Here is a 24,398-nt window from a genome sequence, read left to right on the forward strand (position 1 = left end):
ATACTGTATCTTTAAAAAAATGTAGACTTCAATACTTCGCCAAATTAAACCCTCACACATCGAAGTAAAATCGGTCGATGGTACGCTAAAATCGTACGATCGAATGATTTTATTTTGATCGTTCGATGGCCAAATTCGGTGAAAAATACTTCGACTTTGATATTCGATATTCTATGACTTCTCATATTTTATAACGGGGGGGGGGGGTACAATAATGTTTATAATACACCGGTTTCCATAATTAATGTACTGAGCACAGAGTTTAACTAATAATATCACTAAGCACCCTTTATAAGGATATAATTTATAGGATATTTATGAAACATTATATTTATATTGCTACAATGAGTAACACAAATGTACAAACATATATATGTACAGTAATTGCAACCTAGGATGCCATATTTTATCAAGCCTAATGCCCCGCTCAGTTAACTTGATCTATATTACGTTTAAGATAATAGTTTGCTACATATATATATATATATATATATATATATATATATATATATATATATAAACTTGCTTTACACAATATGCATTATGCTAGAATTCTGCACAGTCCTGTAGAGTAAATAATACATCAATTTTAGGTTTGACAAAATAAAACCATTAAATATTTAATATTCCCGAAGCAAAGTATTATTTGCCACTGATTACTGAGTTTTTGAAAGATAGATGCATGTCTATGTAGAAATAACTCTATTCACTGTGGCCTACTTTACAGCTGGCAGTTAGCAAAAGAAATGTGTCACTACCCATATTTTTTTTCTAATAAGATATGAACAAAGAGAAGTCATTTATGGATTTCCTTACCACAGTTTTTAGTTAAATGTTAAGTACGCTTTAAACTACAGGTTGTAATCCACAAAGCAAGACAAAGTAGAAAGTGTGAATCTAAATATATTTTTTATATATAATTGGCATTTATCCTATGTCTATTAAGATAAAATATCACATTGATCTGAGCTAAGGAATTGGGTCACAATTTTCATGTAACCTTTTAAAATGATTCTATAGTGCAAATGAGACCTTAAGGTCTGGTTTTGCATATGATACTTTAATATGTGCTAAAGAAGGCATTATTATTACTGGTGTATTTGCAACATAGGAACTATATAGAAGCTCTTAAGATAACTTTCATCAAATTTCCAGACAGGTAAGAGCTATTACTACTAACCTTCAGTTTTAGTTCACAGATTGTAACCAAGATGCTCCATATCTAAATATAAAATGAGCATTTGGAATGGGATTATCAGGAGCAATTTTATTTCATTATTTAAAAAAAATCTATTTCAAACCATAAAAAGGAAGCTGAATGTGATACATTTGTGATGTGCCGGGGTAACAAATTGAGAACAGCAAAGCATCAGGTGACTAGAATATAATAAATTATATTTGAAAAATAAAAAAGGTTTAGAAGAAGAATGAAGTTTACTAAATAAAAACGCCCGATCTTGAGAAACCCAAAGACATTACTGTCCATTTTAACTTTTGTACATAAAACTTTTTGGTATTAAACAATAATAAAAACCACCATAATAAATTTGGAGTAATAGCACACACAGCAATTACATCCAAGTTATCAATTGCCCTGCAGGTTGGTTAAAGATAAACAATCCTCAATTAAAATTCATAAACTGTCTATTTTAGAGTTTAACTTAAAATGTGAAATTTTGTTCTGTTGTTGTTGTACTACTGCTGTGTGAAGCACAACTGCATATTTTATTACAAATGAGTGTTGTGCAACGAGCAAGTGTGCAAATAACATGGTGGTTTGCACCCTGGCCTAGTAAATTACACGCTAGTGTATCATGACTGGTAAAATGTAAATCTTGTCTGCATGTTTACATTGTAGTTTATTACAATAACAGTGTTATTGCAGTATGTTTCATGTTTTGCAGTTACTTTATTACAATTTTTTTAACCTTTAAGGAGTAGTGATAGGCGAATTTATTCGCCAGGCGTGAATTCGCGGCGAATTTGCGCGATTCGCCGCCAGCGAATACATTTGCGAAACGCCCGTGAAAATTTGTCCGAAAAAATTTGCCTGCGTCAAAAATTTTTTAAAAAAAACGGGCGCCGGCGTCAAAAACAGACGCCGTTTCGCGAAATTCGCGCGAATTTTTCGGCAAAGCGAAACAACGCAAATTTGCCCATCACTATTAAGGAGATGTAAAGTCGGAGGCAGCCTTATGGCCCAGAAATCTGTTTAAAATGAATTGGGCACTTTTTTTAAACACTGCTGTCCATTGTAGAAGGAACTTTTCCTGTATTCAAAGGGGCCATTAGGATTCATAAGTTAAGAAACGTGTCAAATCAATAGACAGCGTTGGACACCGGGGCTGCTGCCTTGGTGACTCCACCCCTGCCACAAAGCCCCCCCCCAGCCTACTGTCCTGGCTGCAACCCCCTTCCGGCACTCCGTGCCTACCTTCAATTTCTTGTAAATGCACGGAGGGCAAAGGAGGGAGGTTGGAAGCCACGCCAGTGGCTTCGCGCAGGCAGCAGGTCTGGGCTGGGGGGAACGACGGGCCCACCATGTTTTTTCCCGGTGTCCTGCCAGTCCGACCCTGTCAATAGAAATTCATTTTTATTTGATTTAAATCATAGCGGGATTTTTTTTTTGGATTTCTACTTTTCAGTGGGTTATTTATCAAGGTCCAAATTTATCTCAATATCGGCTGCTACAAACCCTGATCTAACCCCCTCGGGCTTTTAACGCTTATTTATTATTACATTTTCCCAAAAAATTACCTTTGCGGGAAAAGCTCAGATTTTCACGATTTTTCCGTGAATTTTCCCCGAAAACTCAGAAAACATTGTGAAATTTCCCCAAACCCCAGACACAATCAAAAATCGATGGGACTATTCCCATTGACTTTTATGCAACCTCGACAGGTTTGAGATGACAATTTTTTTAATATTCTGGCTTTATAACCCTAGGGTTTAATAAATTCCGAAAAATTTGTGATTTTTTTAAAAGCCTATTATAACACAAAAAATCACAAATTTTTTGGATTTCGAGGAAATTCGGGTATTCGGAGCTTAGTAAATAACCACCTTACTGTATTTTACCCAGGTAACTTTTTATTTACTGCTGATTCATTTTTAGTACTGCACTTACATACAATACAGTTTAATGCTATTTGTTAGGAATCCCTAATATAATGTAAAAGCTAAAACAACCTCAAATCAAACAAATATATTGTGAGGTATACATATAATTCTCACCACTCCAATTGAAAAGTAATTGTTTACGATGCTGTAAGGCACTGGGTCTCCTTTTTCATCCTTATCATTTGGAATAACATCAATCTTCCATCTGTCGAGAAGAACTACTGTAGCATTCTCGATATCTTTCAGAAACTTCATGAGGTTCTCTCCTTCATAGCCTAAATAGAAATATACATATTACAATCCACTGCATATCCTCTCCATATAAGACAGTGCTTCAAAAAACATTAAATGCATTTTTTGATTTCTAAGTTTACAGAAATTCAACAATGACGCCTATTCAAATGTCAAACTTGTAATTTTACAGATTTTTTTTTCTACTCCAAATAAACTCACGATGTAAAAAAATTAATATTTGCTTATTTATAAAAAAAACTGAATATGAAAAACTTGAATCAATACAAATGTGCGAAAAAAACACATATAGTGTATCTTGAATTTTTGTTAGTTTACAAGCTTCAAATTTTTTAAAACTTAAATTGAGAAATACACTGTACTTTTGACTTGGACAGCCCATGAGCAGTTACCTATAGCAACCAATCATTGATTAGCTTTTTAAAGCCAGCTTCAAGTAGAACAATGAATGCAGCAATTGGTTGCCATGGGTTACTGCCCACGGGCAAAATTGCCCAGCTTTTATAAATGACCCCCACTCACATCTACAAGACCTTGCAGGGTTTTAGATGCCAAAGTTTTATATTCAAGTTTCTTTGCTTTTTGCACTTGATGAATAACAAAAAAATGAGTTTTGGAAACATAAAAAAATTATTTTACCTCCTCCCCATCTTAAACACCTTGCTAAGTCATTGCCAGTACCAAGAGGCAATATTGCCACAGGAGGTTGCTTTGTTAAGTTGGCTTTGTCTGTTGTAAGAAAGAAAAAAGAATACACAATTTACAACCTTATTTTATCAGGTATAAAAATATAGAAAAATACTTTTTTTGCACCAACAAGTTTTACATTTGGCTCTCAAAGAAAGGCTTGGTTATATTTAATTTATTTCAATACTAGGTATTGCTTATGTTGATTTTCAAGACAGCATTATTTGGGAACATTGGGGAATTTTAAATTAATTATATTAATTCTAGTATACAAAATGTTTATATCATATTGTTTATGTTTATACTTTTTTCTTCTTTGTGTTAGTGTAAATGTTAAGGATGGAGCATACTGGTGCTAGTATGTTACATGCCTTTGAACCACTTTCCTTGTCTCGCAGCAATAAATAAGGTACCTAACAACATATTTACTATTATTATTTACTATAACACAGCATATCAGAAAAAAAATTCTATGCCAGCTACAATGTCTATTAAAATCTGTACAGAATTATTCTTTTAAATGTAGTTATTTTAACATATATTAATAGCTAGAAAATCAAGTAAGTGACAAACAGAAGAGTTGGTCAGTTAAAACGGATTCTAGATGATCTAGAATTGTGACCAAATTATCACAAATCAATGCTGGGCCTTGTTCATTTTTGTATTTTTTTTATTTTTATATTTGCAGGTGACACTAGATGCTTCTATTTGGTGGAGGGGTGCCACAATAAGCAGAAAAAGGCTTGAACAATACAAAAAATGTCTAACTTTTGTATCTGTCTTACCATGACAAGCGGACAGCAGTGAAGGTGAAAAGATAGACTATTTTAGGAAAGCAGATTAAACCATCAGGTAAGGAAAGGTTTCTTTAAGCACATATCCACATACCAATGCAATCTAGAATCCATCCAACTGTTCCATCACCTCCACATGCAAGAACTTTAAAATCAGGAACATCATGAAAGAAGTTTAATCTAGAAGAAAAATCAAAGCATATATTATATTAAACATACTTAAATAACTGTTTCAGAAAATAAGAACTGTCATTTGCAGATCAAGTTACAATACAGTTTTCCCACAGTAAAAAATAAAAATTTGGGAACTTTATAGATATCTCTTTAAAAATACATTTATTTATTGAATATTAAAGGGATTCATTCACTGAAGGCTAAAATGTTTTCATTTGAGTATAATACTTTTTGAGCATGCAAATGCTTAGGCAAAATGAAGCATAAGGGACATAATGGAAGAATTAATGGAGAAGTGTCACAGGATACATCACTTTCAGTCAACTAGATTTCAAGTTCAAGTTCAAGTTCAACCCATAACCTGCACAAAAAATGTTACAATTGCTTTCAGACTTCATTGGAAGTATAGAATTATCTAAAAATGCCTTTTGGGTCGTCAAGACTAAATGGCCGAACCCTACTCCAATAATGGACATTGTTTAAACATTGTTATTTTAGAACTATTGTTTGTAAAGTTCTATATGACTATATAGTTCCAAATGACTATGACAATATAAGCAGTGGTATATGTTTTTTTTGGCAACAATACAATTATCATGACTAGAATTAAAGAAAGGCGAATAAGAATATATCTTGATTAGCTGTGCAACATATCTTACCCTGGCATTGGTCCAATTCCAGCAAGACTATAAACCTGCCTTGGATTTAAAAGGTATTGAAATTTCCTATGTATCCTGCAGATAAAATACATATTGGAACAAAACTTACTAAAAGTTGGTATGATAACATAATAAAGTTATTGGCTTTCATAACACAATAAAGACACATTCCACACTTCATATATATTTGTTAATCTCCGCTAACATAGAATGGTTTTCATAAATAATTCATTAATGTGATAGAAATTGTGAGGGTGAAAAATGTTTTTCATAACCATAAAATAGAATAAAATCACAACAATCTATGTGGATCCTATTTGCTGTTCATATATTAAATACTGTGTTGTAAAATTAGGTATATTGATAATAATTGTGGAAATGCAACAACGTATACCCTAGGCAATAGATCAAGAACAAATATTGAAACCTAGCTGTGCTGTAAGGAAAATGTTTCTGGGTACAAAATGTAAAACACTAAATTCTGATATAGAAGGCCTTGGTTTGAGCTTCCTCTGTAATAAACATTTAATTGAAATGCACATTGGTTTGAAAACGTCACCAAATAATATACAGGCACTATATGTAGGCTTCTGACACAAGTATATCAGCAACCGCAGTTTAATAGCACAGAGATTAAATCGAAATAAGATGGGCCATATTAATGTAGTTGTTTGACAAATGAACCTTACAGTTTTTAGGTTTTAATGAATTTTTTTTTTCATGCCTCCCCCCTCCTGTTCCTGACTTATCTGAGTAAGTATCTTATCTAAATCAGTACCCATATTATACCATAAGGATATATATATATATATATATATATATATATATATATATATTTAACCTGAATTGATCTATTGTTCTATTAGTTTCTATTTTGGTGGAACCCTTATATTTTCTACCTACACATTTGGCAGAGCCACTGCTAGACTTTTTGATGTTCAGAAAAGAGATAATTATTTTACTTTGAAAAAAAAATGAGATATAATATTTAAGTCTTTTCAAAACAAATAAGACAATTATATATAGAATTTACACTAATAGAAAAGTAGCCAATGAAATAAACAGTATAAATTATATATCAACAGATGCATAATACACCAGAACATACCTTTCACCTTGCTTCCCCCCACTCTTTGGATTTACAAAAACTAAAAGTGGATGTGTTCCTGAAATGGGAGTAATCTGCAAAGAAAAATCATCCAAAACGTTTATTGAAATCTGTGACACTCCACCCAGTCCTCATTTTGTTTGCATTTTTTTAACAGTTTTCTATGACCCCATATTAGTGAATGAGAAAATGCATGGCTCATCCAAAAATGTTTTTACTAAGAGCGGGCATGACTTTCACAAAAAAATTTTTGTTCATCACTAGTGACACATTGCTATTCTTTGATAAATTCCTCAATTCATTATGAAAGGAAAGTGTTAATAACTGGAAAAAATTGGAACTGCTGAGAATACTTTAGAATTCCTAATTTTTAGTAAATCTGCCCCAAAGTGAAAACATACTAAAGCTTATAAAAGAGATAATGAACTGATTTGTGAAATGAGCATATATTATACTTTCATTGCCTTAACAAAATCTGTTGTTTTATACAAACAAGGGCACTTTTAGATTTGAGCTGCACAGAATAATAAATATTATATAAAAAAATAATTACAAATATTGTCATAAGGGCAGCTAACAATTTGTCATTTATTTTCATTTCATAAACTTATATCAATTCAATTACAAGCAATTGATGTTATTTCCACATTAATTCTTGTTTAGTTGAGGTGTACTGCAGAAGTATCGATGAGTCCCAGGTTTTTTCGTATTCAATCCATTTTAATTATTTATTTCAGTTTCAATAAACTTTACACTTTCTGCCTGGGCCAAGTCTAAACTAAGCAAACCTTGACAAAGACGAAGTACTTATCTACTTGTAACTGAAGTCCCTATGGACAAGGGTAATTAATGAGTCTCATCCTAAGCTTATACATGATCTATTACTTACTCTAATTATAGTAATACTCATGATCATTATTCTGCACAGCTAAAATGAAATAAGTTGAATGTGCAGAAATGTAATAAATAGTAACAGAAGTTATTCAGATGACCAAAGGCGAAATACCATTCTTTAAAAATTCAAGGTATTTATTTTACTATTTACATATAGAATGTAGATTTTAACTACCTTATGAGCAACAAAAATGCATGTCATACTTTTGTTTTAATTATACATTCTAGTCATTATCACATACTTTAAAAGCAAATCAGAAAGGTTGAACATGATGCAAAAAGGATTCACATATGTCCTTCCTATATAATTTCTCTAAACGTTGAAATGGCAGTATGTACTGTATTTTGTCAGCAAGCAAAGCAAATTCAGTTTGTATAAATAATTTTTTCCGAGTGTCACGGATACCTGCCACTAAATTATAATGCCAGCTTTGTCACTATACATTACACAGTATTTAATGTTAACAACATTTCAACATTTCAAAGTTGATTATTTTCCAAATGTGCAAAATAACTTTGTTAGAATCAAAAAAAAGTCAGGCACAAAAGGTACAAATCACTTAAAAGCAAAGCGTTTTTATGTAAATTACATTTTTTATCTTTAGTCATATTATTATGTATAGAACTTCAAAATATAAATTTGTGAATAAAAAATTTGACATTAAGGGGCAGATTTACATAGGGTCGAATATCGAGGGTTAATTAACCCTTGATATTCGACTGCCGAATGTAAATCCTTCGACTTCGAATATAGAAGTCGAAGGATTTACCGCAAATAGTTTGATCGAATGATCAAACGAAAAATCGTATGATCAAACGATTAAATCCTTCGAATTGTTCGATTCGAAGGGTTTAAATCCATCGATCGAATGATTTTTCTTCGACCTAAAAATTGATAGAAAGCCTATAAAGACTTTCCCCATAGGCTAACATGGCACCTCGGTAGGTTTTAGGTGGCGAAATAGGGGGTCGAAGTTTTTTTAAAGAGACAGAATGGTCGAATAGTCGAACGATTTTTAGTTCGAATTGTTCGTTTCAAAGTCGTAGTCGAAGGTCGAAGTAGCCAATTCGATGGTCGAAGTAGCCAAAAAAATCATTCGAAATTCAACGTTTTTTTTATTCCTTCCTTCACTCGAGCTAAGTAAATGGGCCCCTAAGCAACCATTTCAATTGTGTACTTGAAAGTTAAGACAAAACAGAAACTATCAATTTCTAATATAGGTATGGGACCTGTAATCAAGAATGCTTGGGGTTTTTTGGATAAAGAGTCTTTTCATTTGGATTTTCATACCTTAAGTCTACTAAAGAAATAATTTAGACTTTATTTAGGTGATTCAATTTGACACAGGCGATTTGCACTAATGCAAACATATTTTCAAGTGAATTTCAAGTGCATTAGAGGGTGACAAAACATACTGTGTGCCATTGCCTTAATCAATAATATATAGCATCTATCTAATTTGACTAGCTTCTGTCCCAGATCCCAGAATGTAAAAACTTATTGAGGTTTCTGATTTATTCTTTCAACAGTTGAATTTATAAAAGTGAATGGAACCATGTGATTCTTATTGTGATTGGGTTTTCTTCCAGATAGCGTAACTGAGTTTTCTATACAAGGTTTTTAGGAAGTATGCTTGCATCTGAAAAAAATATTCAGCTTATCATGTCACTAGTATGGAGGACAATGTGCTGGATCGGGCCATGAATGGTACACTTATGCAAAGCAGAAGCTTAGTATGGGTCTAATTTGCCCCACTGTGCAAGGGTAAATGCATGGCGTATAGTGATTTAAACAATAACTAAACCCTAAAAATGAATATAGTGAAAAATGCCATATTTTACATACTGATCTTATTGCACCAGTGTATGATCCAGGACTTCAAACTTGTCACAGGGGGTCATCATCTTGGAAAGTGTCTGCAACACTCACATGCTCAGTGGGCTCTGAGCAGCTGTTGATAAGCTAAGCTTAGGGGTCGTCGCAAATTATGAAGCAGAAAATGAGGTTGGCCTGTAATATAAGATGATGCTACAGGGCTGATTATTAAATTCTGGTGCTAATTGCACTGGTTTCTGAGCTGATCTGTAGTAAGTATCTGTATTAATTACTAATTGGTCTTATATTGTGACATTTAGGGGCAGATTTATAAAAGGTTGAGGTGGATTTTTGAATGAAAAAAATTTTTAATTTTGGGCTATTTTTGTGTACTTCGACTAGGAAATAGTCCAAATTCTATTCAAATTTGAAAACAAATAGATCGAATGGGCTATTCCTTCGATTCGAACAATTCAAATTCGGCTGAATACAGACCTATTCGATCAAAAATGGACCTATTCGAACCAAAAAAACCTTCAACTCAATTTCGGTTGGTCTTTCTGAATTCGAATTTTGAATTTTTTTCAATTCAAAATCGACCCTTGATAAGTATGCCCCTTATATTCAATATGTACTGTATATTTTGAGATGGTCCCTAAGCTCAGTAAGTGACAGCAGCACAGAGCATGTGCAGTGAATCAGCAGAAAAGAAGAGAGGGAGCTACTGGGGCATCTTTGGAGACACAGATCTTTACTGCTAAAGGGCTGTGGTTGCCTTGGGCTGGTACAGAAACTCAAAACAGAATGTACAACATTTCTATTCTACTTCTTTAGTTAGGCTTTAGTTCTCCTTTAAGGGCCATAGTTCTTTTGCCCCTTCTCCAATTACATTCTTCTTCTTTTTATTCCCATTAAGTCTATGCTAACTGTTGTTTTTATGTGAAACTGCTTGTACTAACATAGACATTTCAGTAATGTGATACTATTCTAAGGCTGAGAAATATTGCAACAATCGACATTGGTGTTATTAGCAGACAATGTATAACTGTAAAACAGATTTTTTTATGCTTCTATAAAATCTTAAAGAATAGAGATGGCACTAATTTCTATAAATCATTGCACTGACTGTAGTTAGCATGTCATTGCCAAATAATGACCATGGAAGCATTGCCAAACCATCACATTTTATTGCCTTATAATTAGAGCCTTACGCTGCAGACAGAGTAATGGGTTTTATGATAATGTCTTTATGATTCTTTATAGTATCCGATATGTCATCCTTCAGTTTTCCCATTCACCTACATCAGTGCTTATTAAGAGAAAATAACTGTTCCTATTTATCATGTTTCTACTTAATAACTATTACTTTTCTATCACTTTTAACCCATATTTTTTCATGCACTATATTTCTGCCTATTTTAATTTGTTCATGTGTGTTTTAATGATTTTTTCCTGGAAATATTCACAATTTGTTAATATTTCATTTTGCAAAAAATATGAATTATGTTTTCATAGAGCATAGCTATGCCATTATTATTCTTTACCTGATATTAATTTTAAAAATTTAAAAATTGAATAATAGGTTGTACTGTTATTTAATAGTAAGTTGCTCAATAATTACAACTCTTCTATCACTTTTAACCCATATTTTTTCATGCAATGTATTTCTGACAATTTTAATGTGTCCTTTAATGTTTAATTTTTCCTCAAAATATTAACAGTTTGTCAGATCAGTTAACATTTCATTTTGTAAAACATTAGGAATTTTGTTGTCCTAGAGGACAGCTTTACCATTATTCATTTTTATGAATTTAAAAAAATGTAATTTGAATATGTTATGTTCGTGTGTTATTTTCTTGAGTTACTTGTACCATTAATATTTACAGGTTGACTTTATTATTAGTATTTTCATCCCGAGATGGTGAAACATAGGGGCTCATTTACTAAATAGTGAATTTTCTCTTCACCTTACTTCATCAAAGTAACTTAATCTTTTCAAGAGAAATTTGGTTCATTTTCTCCTGGCGTAAATTCTCTCCAAAAATTCACCAGTATATTTACCCATACAATAGTTGTGGGGAAAATTCTCTGATGCAAAAGATCTCTAGTGCTGATTTTTTTCACTATCGAATTTGCTGCAAATTGTAATCTTGGCAAATTTTTGGAAAAAAACACAATTCACCCTTTAGTAAATGTGCCCCATAGTCAGGGGCGCACCGCCAATGAGGCGAGCTGAACCGCTCGCCTCAGGCGGCAGCGCCTGAAAGGATTCCAGGGGCGGCAAAAAGCCGCTCCTGCACCTTTAAGAGCCGAATTTCCGGTTTTTGAACCGGAAATTCGGCTGTACTATTGCGAGAGAGTACAATTGCGCTCTCCGCAATAGTGTTTCTGCCTCCCCTCCCGACGCGTAATTGGTGAGGGGGGGGCGCATTGCAGGAGCCGCCTCAGGCGGCTCCTTAGTCAGAATCGCCGCTGCCCATAGTATGCTACCTCAAACATTGATAATTCACTTATACAGGCCTAATCATTCTGACAGCATTTATTATACCTAGATGTGTGTCTGTTGAGTGGCATTTAGGGACCCATTTACTAATAATCAAATGTATTTTTCCCCACAAATCACAGTTCTTATATTTCTAAAAAGCTCTAAAATTTGAGATTTATTAAATGTAAAAACCACAAAAATTTCTAAGGCAAAACTTCGGCAAGTAAAAGTTGTCAAGGTACTATGGAAGTCTATTAAGTATATGATCAAGTGCCCAGGAGAGGCACAAAATGCATCAGGCTTTTTGTAATACATCCAACCTCTGTTCAGGGATGGTTTCTCCACCTTAACATGAATCGCCTCTTTCACGCCTCATTCAAATCAGAGGTCTTCTTTATCCAAGATTTGGACATTGTTATCTTCAAAAGTCATAGGAGTTATTAACCCTATAGGTTACATCTGTTTAATACAATTTTCATATATCTCCATACCAAGATACAGTCAAACATAGTATGACACCTCAGACATTCAGAATTTACTCATACAGGCCTAAATATTCTGACAACATTTTGTAAGCATTTATCCACCCCAAATGAACATGTGGTGCCACTAGGCCAAGCTTCTTTTGGCCCCTGACTGACTTTCCAAAATGTTTTCTGTTGTTTAAGGCTTTTCGTTTTCAATTATGTTTCTGTTTATTTTACTGTTGGGGGAAACTAGAGAAATAGATTTCATATATATATAAAAACATGCTTAATATTGATGCTGCCAAACCTGGAGACCTTGCCCATCCACTGTTACAGAATTTGCTCTTTGCATTTTTGTTCTTTCTCCACATTTGTTTCCTTGTTGAGAACAGTTCTTTTCTCTCTTTAGAGTTGACTGTCTTTCCTTTAAAGCAAAAAAGAATAAGTAAAAAAAAAACATGGCATAGAACATGGTTTCTATGTATCAATTGTATGACCTAATAGGGGAATGCAATAAAAGTAAAGGAAAAATATTTACAATGCAAAAAGTTATGCCTTTGCATGAACAAAATTTTTAATAGCTTTTGCGAACCAGGAAACTGTTTAGTGACCTCTTCCAACAGTGAAAGAAGGTTTGTAAATGTCATAGTTTGTGCACAGGAAAGATAACAAAAGTTATGTTTGCTCTAAAAGATTAGGACACCTTCAAGCACTTTTTAAAAGTGCGTAATTAACATTTTCAATGCACAATTATATTCACAACGCAATAATAGTTGGGAAGAATGTTACATTGCGAAATGCAAATTATTATTCTTATTAGTGCAAATTGTCTTTTTCTTTGCAACTTTTATTATATTTCCACATAAAAAGGTATATAGCATTATAATGCACAGCATAATATAATTTAACACAAATACTTTTTAATGATTGCTGTATAAATAAAAAAAACAGCAGTCAATATTTGGCAGCAAAATGTGTGGTTTTGCCAATGGCAACTTTTTTTTCGAATCTGTACTAGAATTTTGCGATGCATTTTGCTTCACTGGAAAATATATAAAACATCTGGATGAAATTGAACCCTTACGATTTTTCAATGAGGCCATTTTACCAAAATTCTCAGAAATTGACCTTCAACTTCTCAACAGTGACCTAGCTCAAGAAGAAATAGCAGCTACGTTTAAATCAATGCCTAACAGCAAAATACTGTCAGTTTGTTAAATTGTTTAAATAAATTGTATCAGTTAGTAAGGGGAAGGGATATATAAAGTTAGGAGGCACACACCCAGTGAATAAACTTGAGGTGCAAATCCAGAGGAGGCTCCCCATAAGAGTCTCCAAGGTAACATGTACAAAAATCCAAGTGATGGATTGCAGGGTAAAAATAAAAAGTATTTATTACATCAAAAAAAGTTACAAAGAAAATTATTTCAAAATAAATGTCATTAGCCCAACGTGTTTTGACCAAAGGCAATTAGTTAAGGGAAATCATAGATAAAGCATTCAATATCTTGTAATACAAATAATGTTTTACATTTCCCTGAAATAAACAATATTTGGGAAAAACCACTAGAAAATTGAAAATAAGACTAGGAGAACATATAAAGAATTTCAAAAATTTCAAACATAATTTATCAGATCATTTTGCATAAACAGTGACCCCAAGTTTTTATCATTTGTTTTATCTGTCAGAAAGAACCACATTGGCAAGGAGGAGATGGTGTAAAATCCTTATTGCAAGAATAAACACGCTGTATTTAGGAATTAGGGTCTGCCCTACGCTAACTGTGGGACGTGGGAGCCTTGTAGGGTTTGTTAGCATTTGGACATTATTTTTAGGGGCCCCTAAGGGTTAAATCGTGTGCTGGGGAGTACTGTTTTATCCACAGGGGAATAGGAGGAATATGGATTTAAGGGTATGTTTTAATATAACTTTAAATTTTCACATATGAGTGATGAGTGATATCCCTCCAGTGAGCACCAATCATTTGCGGTGTGCTACCACAATTAATGTGGACAGGATATGCTAGAACCATTCCATATATTTGTGTTCATAAAGACTGCAATGATTTGTATTAAAGGAACAGTTCAGTGTGAAAATAAAACCTGTGTAAATAGGCTGTGCAAAATAAAAAATGTTTCTAATATAGTTAAGCTCTAATATAGTTAGGCAAAAATGTAATGTATAAAGGCTGGAGTGACTGGATGTATGACATAATAGCCAGAACACTACTTCCTGATATCACCCATGTGCCTCCCTCAAGTCTCTGATTGGTTACTGCCTGGTAACCAGGGTAACCAGTCAGTGGAAACCAAGAGAGCTGAAAAGCAGGAAGTAGTGTTATGGCTATTATCACATCTCCAGCCTTTATACATTATATTTTTGCCTAACTAACTATATTAGAAACATGTTTTTATTTTGGACAGCCTATCTATTTATCCAGTTTTTATTTTTACACTGAAAAATTCCTTTAAGGTCTCCCAGAAAAAAAACTTCCTTCATTTCATTTGGTACAAAATGTCAGGCTATTTACCCATCAACACCACCAATGCCATATTGCACCACTCAGAACAAATGGGAATCAATATTTTGCAAGTTCACACTCGCAACAGCTCACCGCTGCTCAGATGATAATTTCAGAAACCAGGAGCAGGAAAAAATGAGTACCTAAAATTTTCTCCAGTCCTGCATGAGTAGGGCTAGTTATTACATAACTCTTATCAAGACATGAACACCAGCTTAAGGATTTGTAGGACATTGCCCTTTACATGATATATTATTTACCTAGTAAGTGACACAGTACTGGATGTATCTGAAGCAGTGGTTGCCAAATGTTTTCAGTTCATGACCCATTTTGGTCAGGGTTCCCCCTAGCTGACAAAATTGCTACAAATAGAGCAATAATGGAATATCAGAACAGCAAATACACATAAATCTCAAAACTCACCCTAACTGACCTTCAAGATGGGCTTTCAAGTATATCTAGGAGAGCAAACTGGACTTAAAGCTAAATCTCCAAGGAACATCAGCCTAACAGTTCATCACTGATAGAGGTCCTTTGCCCCATACCTTCCATTTCTCACAGAGTTCTTACTAAAACACTTTTCAAATTATGATAATTTTATGTTTTTAGTAGCCGTAGTGCATTGTCCTCCATATTTACACCTTTATCTTAATAACATAAAGTTCCTTAATTCCATATAATACATACCATGCATGTATTAAACAATCTGTTATTGTAATTAATGAATGTTCAAGGTTTTTTTTGAATATGTCAAAAAAAGTTATATATCATTCACTTACATAACTGGCTGGTGCTATGAAAACAAACCAATTATCATATCCTTGCATGGAAAACTGTAATTGATAGTTATGCATCTGTCTGGTATATTGTTTTTAGTAAAATATTATTTATTTCATGGATCTCTTGACAGTATTTAACCTTGTTAAATCGTAGCACACTTATCTTGTACTGTGATTCAATTGCTACAAAGATTTTTAAATTGACTGACAGTCAACCTCATCATGAACTTTTATTATGTGCATGTAATTCTTAATTGGGTCCTATGAACAATAGCTGCCCTGAGTTATAGACTCTTTTTCTCACCATATAATTAGGATATAATTACCCACAGAATATCAGGATGATGTACAACCTTTCCACTAAACGTGCCCTCATTAAGAAACTAGTCTAAATGTACATTTATTCAATCAGTATGAATTAATTAAAATGTTACTGGAATAAAAGAGATAGCAATAAACTGTAGCTGACATCTATTAGGAAATTTGATCGCAGCGTCTAAGACCTGAAAATCATGTATCTGGCTGCTAAAATTTCTTAAAAAAATTAAATAATACGATAAAGAAATATGTAAAAGTTTGGTTCGTTATTTTTTTAATTAAGGGGTATATTTATGAAAATTTAAATTGGGTCACTCAATAATTTCTCAGCCATTTCAATTTTATAACATTTATTATCACTTTCTTGACTAATCGCTAGCAATGCGGTAATGGCGGAGCTCACCCAGCACGTCCCATCTCCCAGCCGACCGCTGCTCTCGCAAAACGCCAATTCCAACAAGCTCCAACATACATACAAGAACTCGCTGCGGAGTGCTGATCGGAACAATCCTGGAGAGGGTGTAATATCAATCCGGCTTTATTTCAATCCGGCTTATTTCAATGTAGACACGAAACGCGTTAGAGAGATTCACATACCCCTCCATTCCATGTAATTGTAAGCGTTGAAATAAAGCTTGATATTACACCGTCTCCTGGATTGTTCCAATCAGCACTCCGCAGCGAGCTCTTGTATGTACACTTTCTTGACTGTCAAGAACATTTTAAAACACAAATATATCAAAGCAGTGAAATATATTTTTTTTCTGAATTCAAAATTAATGTGATTCAGTTTTATTGCTATGAAAACGTTAATATCATAATAATATGATGTAAAAGCACAGTAACCAAATGTATGTTCAGCAAAATTGTGAATAAAACAATTTCTTGCACAGAGAAACAAAATGTAATGCTATACAACTCGTAAACTTTTTAAACATACATTGTAGCTCTGTGATGATATCTTTCAGACTATCTTCAATCTTGCACTACTCTGGTCCTTTGACAAGGAATTTAATGTTAGTTAACTAACTGCAATCAGCTGTAAATCCTCATTCCTTTGTCCAGGAGTAGCCCAGCCTGTTCTCCCTATATTTTGACATAATTTGGGAAAGCAGCACAAGGGTAGTAGCACAAGGGTGGATCATTGCAATGTGAATCATTCACAAGTGATCTGAAACGGAATTTAACATGGAGTTCAACAAGAGGAGCAACAAGGGAGTCACAGCAGAAGATTTGTTACTTGTCAGCCTTCCTGTTTAGTAAACTAGGATCTAAACTAGTAAATATATATTTTGCAACATGTTACTAGTCCTGTTAATGCCATTCATCTTTGTGCTTCTAAAGGTACCTCCTTCCTTTTCAATTCCACAATATAGCGAAGATATACCCCTTTCATGCACAAATGGCCGAAAAAAAATAAACCATGCCTCTTATCCTATCCCATTTAGACTATTGCAATCTCCTAATAACCAGTTTTTCTGACTCCAATCTAACTCCCTTCTTATGAGTCGTAAACTTTGCTACCAGGATCCTTCTGCGCTGTCCCAGCTAACCTGACACCCCTTCAAAGATTGTCTTTTCGTACCCACCTCAACACTAGAGATGTCGCGAACTGTTCGCCGGCGAACTTGTTCGCGCGAACATCGGGTGTTCGCGCTCGCCGGAAGTTCGCGAACGTCGCGCGACGTTCGCCATTTTGGGTTCGCCATTGTTGGCGCTTTTTTTTGCCCTCTCACCCCAGACCAGCAGGTACATGGCAGCCAATCAGGAAGCTCTCCCCTGGACCACTCCCCTTCCCTATAAAAACCGAAGCCCTGCAGCGTTTTTTCACTCTGCCTGTGTGTGCTGAAGAGATAGTGTAGGGAGAGAGCTGCTGCCTGTTAGTGATTTCAGGGACAGTTGAAAGTTTGCTGGCTAGTAATCGTTTTGATACTGCTCTGTTATTGGAGGGACAGAAGTCTGCAGGGGTTTGAGGGACATTTAAGCTTAGGTAGCTTTGCTGGCTAGTAATCTACCTTCTACTGCAGTGCTCTGTATGTAGCTGCAGTGGGCAGCTGTCCTGCTTCTGATCTCATCTGCTGACTGCTGCAATAACAGTAGTCCTTGTAAGGACTGCTTTTATTTATTTTTTTGTTGTTTTACTACTACTACTACTACTACTACTATAAGAGCCCAGTGCTATTAGTCTAGCAGTGTTGGGGAGTGGGACTGGTGTGCTAATCTGCTGCTCCTAGTAGTTCAGCAGCACCAACTTTAATTTTTTTTTTTAATATTCATTTTTTTTTTATTTTACTTTTTTTTATTTTACTACCGCTGTAGTAGTGTATAAGTTGACCTTTTAGGCATTATTTGCCCTGTAGGCATTATTTGCACACTGTTTTCTTCAACCCGCCATCGAGCTGTGTGACCTTGTTCACATTCTGTCTAAATATCCATAATATTACCGTCTCCAGAAAAAACACCGGAGTCACTTTTTTCAAGCAGCCATAATATATTTTACGTAATCCGTATCCACCGCTGTAGTAGTGTATACGTTGACCTTGTAGGCATTGTTTGCCCAGTTTTTTTGGCCGCAGCCACTGAAGCACAGAGGCCAGAAAAAATATGCCATATAAATGCTGAAAATAGTCATTTTTTGCCATACGTTGACTCAACGTATATGGCAAAAAATGACTATTTTCAGCATTTATATGGCATATTTTTTCTGGCAACTGTGCTTCAGTGGCTGCGACCAAAAAAATGCATATTTTCTGCATTTATATGGCATAATTTTTCTGGCCTCTGTGCTTCAGTGGCTGCAACCAAAAAAATTTATATTTTCAGCATTTATATGGCATAATTTTTCTGTCAACTGTGCTTCAGTGGCTGCGACCAAAAAAATGCATGTTTTCTGCATTTATATGGCATAATTTTTCTGGCCTCTGTGCTTCAGTGGCTGCAACCAAAAAAGTTTATATTTTCAGCATTTATATGGCATAATTTTTCTGTCAACTGTGCTTCAGTGGCTGCGACCAAAAAATGCATATTTTCTGCATTTATATGGCATAATTTTTCTGGCCTCTGTGCTTCAGTGGCTGCAACCAAAAAAATTTATATTTTCAGCATTTATATGGCATAATTTTTCTGGCAACTGTGCTTCAGTGGCTGCGTCCAAAAAAACTGGGCAAACAATGTCTACAAGGTCAACGTATGGCGAAAAATGACTATTTTCAGCATTTATATGGCATATTTTTTCTGGCAACTGTGCTTCAGTGGCTGCGTCCAAAAAAACTGGGCAAACAATGCCTACAAGGTCAACGTATGGCAGTTGTTTAAAGAGAACAGTAGATTACTAGCCAGCAAAGCTACCTAAGCTAAAATGTCCCTCAAATCCCTGCAGACTTCTGTCCCTCCAATACAGAGCAGTATCAAGCAGATTACTAGCCAGCAAACTTACTATCATCTGTCCCTGAAATCACTAACAGCTCTCCCCCTACACTATCTCTTCCAAGCACACACAGGCAGATTTTTCAGATACATTTTTGCCCTTGATCCCCCTCTGGCATGCCACTGTCCAGGTCGTTGCACCCTTTAAACAACTTTAAAATCATTTTTCTGGCCAGAAATGTCTTTTCTAGATGTTAAAGTTCGCCTTCCCATTGAAGTCTATGGGGTTCGCGAACCGTTCGCGAACCGCTCGCGTTTTTGCGCAAGTTCGCGAATATGTTCGCGAACTTTTTTTCCGACGTTCGCTACATCCCTACTCAACACCAACACTTTGTTTGAACCACAAAGATTTTGTTTTGGAAGGATGTTCCTTGCTTACAAGGAGAATATGCTGACTATATTTATAATGCAGCATTTTAAAAAAATCCATTTTTGTTCTGTTTTTAACCCTGTGAAAAGCATTTGCCACTTAATATGTTGCACATGCCCTTATTCTGTCAAAGTTTGCATGGAGACCATGTTATGATCACTATTCCCTAAATGCTCACCCACAAAAATGCTAGAGATGAGTTTGGTATTATTAGTTATTACAAGGTCCAAGAGAAACTGATTCCCAGTAGGTTCTTGCATGAGCAAGAAATGCTGCTTTTTCTGACTTAGCAACCCCATTACCCCAGTCAATGTCTGTATAATTAAAGTCACCCATAATAATAACTTGACCCAATTGTGAAGTCGCTTAAATTTGTAAAAGTAGCTGTGCTTCATTGTCTTCAATTAAACGAGTTGATTTATAACATACACCAATGATGTTTGTAAAAGTTCTCATTCATCCAGGTTATGGTATATCTATGGAAATAAGTCAGATCAACTGGACTTGCTGTGTTTTTCTTGAAGACGTTTCACCAGTCATCCAACTGGCTTTCTCAATTCAGAATAACTTGTACATAGGATCTTGCTTCGCTATTTATCCTCTGGAATGTTGCTCCAATCAGCATAATCTGTTTATCATAATCAGTAGACTGTGGGAGACCTCCTAGAACCTATTTGGAGTCAATTGGTGGACTTTGAAAAATCAAAGTTTTTTGGGGGGAAAACTTCTAATCGAATTCGATCGAATGCGCTATTCCTATATCGTATGATTTGAATTTGGCCAAATATGGACCAATTCGATCGAAAACTGACCTATTCGACCAAAAAAAAAACCTTCGACTTAATTTTGTTTTGTCTTTTTGAATTCAAATTTTGAAGTTTTTTCAATTCGAAATTTGACCCTTGATAAATATGCCCCTTAATGTACTACAACTAGGAAATAGTCCAAATTCGATTAGAATTTGAAAAAATTAGAACATTAGAATATTGAAATTTCTCTTTAAAAATTTAAAACATTTGACTTTGACTATCTGCCATCTAAAACCTGCCTAATTGCTGTTTTAGTCTATGGGGGACCTCCTAGAATCTATTTGGAGTTATTTGGTGGACTTTGAAGAATCGCTTTTTTTTAAATTATGTACTTCGAATTGAATTTGATCAAATAGGATCCAAATTCGATTCGAAAGATCAAATGCAGCCTATTCACTTGAAGTTAAAAAAAATTTTTTTGATATGATATTTTTTTTTTATTTTAATTTCAAGTTAAAACTCCTATCACCTTGAAATTCGAACCTTGATAAATTTGCCCCATAATATCTGATAAGAATGCTTTATGATCAATAAACACAAATAAACATTTAAAAACTCCTTTTTCCCTGTAAAAAAATGTACAGTTGAGTGTTGTATGAGTGGTGTACAATCATGTTCATGTGCGTGGCGGATGAAAGCGTTGAAACGAGAAATATTTATTTTTCAGAAACCAAGTAACACTTGACATCTTGGCAGCATAAGGTGCTGATGTGTAAAGCTTGTAATTTTGCATGATTTACTTCATGAGAAATGAGATCACATGCAAATGCATTGTACTGACAGGTGATATTTATCATAACTATAAGGAGAAATACCAGACATTGAAGTGACTAAACAAATGATTTTCATATACTGACTGCAGTGAATGCCAAAACTTGTTCTTTTTCAACTTAAAGAACACATTTTTTTAATCTCATATGGTTTACCCTGCAAGGTAATTGTGCTATGGATGTATAAAATAAGACTTGCATGGCAGTGATTATTTTCATCTACCACTTTTAACTTTCCTAACACAATTCGTCTTTCTTTGAATTGAAACTCAAAATTTTCAAGTTATCTTTGTTTGTAACCTCAAAAAATACGAGCTTTCTTAATCCAATTTTTTTTACTTTAAATATTAGTAAATAAGCCAAATTCGTGAATGGGAGTTAGGTCGAGTTTGTGTCTTGTAAAATGTAAGAAAAGAACAAGTTTTAGTAAATAACCCCCTGAACCCATTAACATTTTTTATTATGTGTACTCTAACTGGCAGTCAACATTCACTTACCACTAACATCCAAATGATCCTTGCTACCAGTGCCATATCACAGATTAAACCTCACCAGTGTGATTTCAGTTAGGTCATAAGCTAGTCAGGTACTCACCCATATTTATTTACCCAGTTTAACATTTTTTCTAACTTGAGTGTTTCCATTCTTGAGAGATCTTGTGAGATACACGGCTTAGTGTATGGAACTCTTTATAAGATTTCTTCTCTTAAACTACCCTTTCTTGATTGTATGTTCAATGAATCTTGGCCACTCGGTACTTGGCACTGAGCTAATATGTGGCAAAATGGTCAGAAATTACTTGAATGGCAATTACCTCTACCCGTTAACTTTCCTTTTCCCAATTTTTCACTGGGTTATTTTCTGTGTAACTTCACACAATGCTACTGACCTGTTCCAAGAAAACTCTGAATCTAGAATCTATTCTCCTCCTCTTACCCATAAAAGCTATCCTCAAATTCTCACACTTTATATAGTAACATAGTAACATAGTAAGTTAGGTTGAAAAAAGACACAAGTCCATCAAGTTCAACCTTTCAACTATTTTAACCTGCCTAACTGCTAGTTGATCCAGAGGAAGGCAAAAAAAAAAAACATTTGAAGCCTTTCCAATTTGCCTCAGTGGGGGAAAAAATTCCTTCCCCACTCCAAAATGGCAATCGGACTAGTCCCTGGATCAACTTGTACTATGAGCTATCTCCCATAACCCTGTATTCCCTCACTTGCTAAAAAGCCATCCAACCCTAACTGCTTTTCTCCATTTTGCAACAAATTGCAGTTCATCACTTTGTATTTATTTCACCATCCTTGCATACTCTAGTCCAGCTCTCAGTTTTGTCTTGAGGTACCTGCCCTATAGTCCTTTTGGACTTTTAAAGGAAAACTATACCCTCAAAATAGTAGTAAGACAAAACAGAGGCGCCAAAAGGATAAAAAATAGCTAAAAGCACTTAAAAACCCAATGGGTAATTCAGAGGAGGTAGTAATGAACTTACCTCCTCCAAGCAGACACCAACGAAAGTGGTAATTTTCAATAATAGTTTATTCACAAAACAGTATTGCAACGCGTTTCGCAGGCATTTCCTGCTTCATCAGGCAATATGGAACGGGAGCAATAACAACAGTGTCTTTGTATAAACACGCCAGGCGCCTCTGAGGAAAACGCTGTTTCCCGAATTTGGACACATTTTTTCGACGCCGGCGTCTGGTTTTTAGACACGAAATTCAATGACGAAAATGCGCCGGCGAAGCGAAACATCCAAATTCGCCCATCACTATTTATATACTTACTTATTTATACACATTAATGTTTTTATTTATGGAATATTGCTTCTGGGGCTGATTTACAAATTGCTAATTGTTTGCAAATTGTTGCAGTGCAATTAACAATAGCTATCTATAAATCAGCAATTAGATTTGATTCCATCCTGCAAGTTCAAATATAGAGTGAAACTCTTATTTCTTGTTAAGGGAGATTACTCTTGGTCTCCACTCAACAGTCATATAGAAATGTCTTATTATTATAAGCTGTTACTATCAAGATCAGAAATTAAATGCTGTGATTGTTGTTTGCATGAATGAGAACTGACAAGGACTTGCAGTAAACTACTCCAACTAAAAAGCTGCTTGGGGAACTAAATTGCACAGAGAATTTTAGCTGTATTGCCCAATCACCACTTCTGGTGACCACCCAAATTGGTTATTTTTGAATTCCAACAGCAAAGCTGCACATTTCAAATGCTCTTCTATGGATAATGGATTCCCTCCTACTTCTAGTTTGTTCTCTTTGATCCATCACTATATTTTGTTTTACCATATTTTAATCAACTCAAATTGAAAAGATTTCTTACATTTTACCTAAGACTATTCCCACTGACTTCAACAAAACCTTGCAAACTTTTAGATGCTGAAGATTTATGTTGTTCAAACATTTTACACATAATAAATATTGAACATTTGTGTTTCTGAAACTCTAATTTGAATTCATGAGTTTTAACACAACAAAAATTTGAATTGCTGTAAAAAATGTAAATTCGAACATTGATAAACCAGCCCCATAGTGATGAACAAGTAGAGAAAAATCTAGATCCATACTAAACCATTTCATTGTCAATTACTTATACTGCTTTGTGACTTATTCACATTGAGTTTTACCTCGATTTAACCTGACACTAAGGGGCAGATTTATCAAGGGTCGAATTTCGAAGTAGAAAAAGCTTCGAAATTCGACCATCGAATTGGAATACTTTGACTTTGAATATCGAAGTCGAAGTTTTTTTACATCAAATTTGGCCATTTGCGATTGAAGTAAAATATTTAGATCGAACGATGAAATCCTTCAAATCAAACGATTTCATCCATCGATCGAACGATTTTTCTTTGACTTCAAAAAAAAAGAAAAATGCTCTACAAGGTCCCCATAGGCTAACATAGCACTTCAGCAGGTTTAA

General features: G+C 34.5%; 1 protein-coding gene across 1 annotated transcript in view; it reads right to left on the reverse strand.

Moving 5' to 3' along the window:
- The window catches only part of dgkb.S (diacylglycerol kinase beta S homeolog), a 267,377-nt gene that overhangs the window by 155,579 nt on the left and 87,400 nt on the right, over window positions 1–24,398 (reverse strand). The window contains exons 14-19 of the mRNA XM_041567492.1: window positions 12,764–12,880; window positions 6,795–6,868; window positions 5,687–5,761; window positions 4,948–5,033; window positions 4,012–4,101; window positions 3,235–3,395 (exon numbers count right to left, since the gene is read on the reverse strand). Of these exons, the coding sequence (XP_041423426.1) occupies window positions 3,235–3,395; window positions 4,012–4,101; window positions 4,948–5,033; window positions 5,687–5,761; window positions 6,795–6,868; window positions 12,764–12,880 (603 nt within the window). The remainder of the gene's footprint in view (window positions 1–3,234; window positions 3,396–4,011; window positions 4,102–4,947; window positions 5,034–5,686; window positions 5,762–6,794; window positions 6,869–12,763; window positions 12,881–24,398) is intronic.

Source organism: Xenopus laevis, chromosome 6S (genome assembly GCF_017654675.1).
Source record: "Xenopus laevis strain J_2021 chromosome 6S, Xenopus_laevis_v10.1, whole genome shotgun sequence".
NCBI lineage: Eukaryota > Metazoa > Chordata > Amphibia > Anura > Pipidae > Xenopus > Xenopus laevis.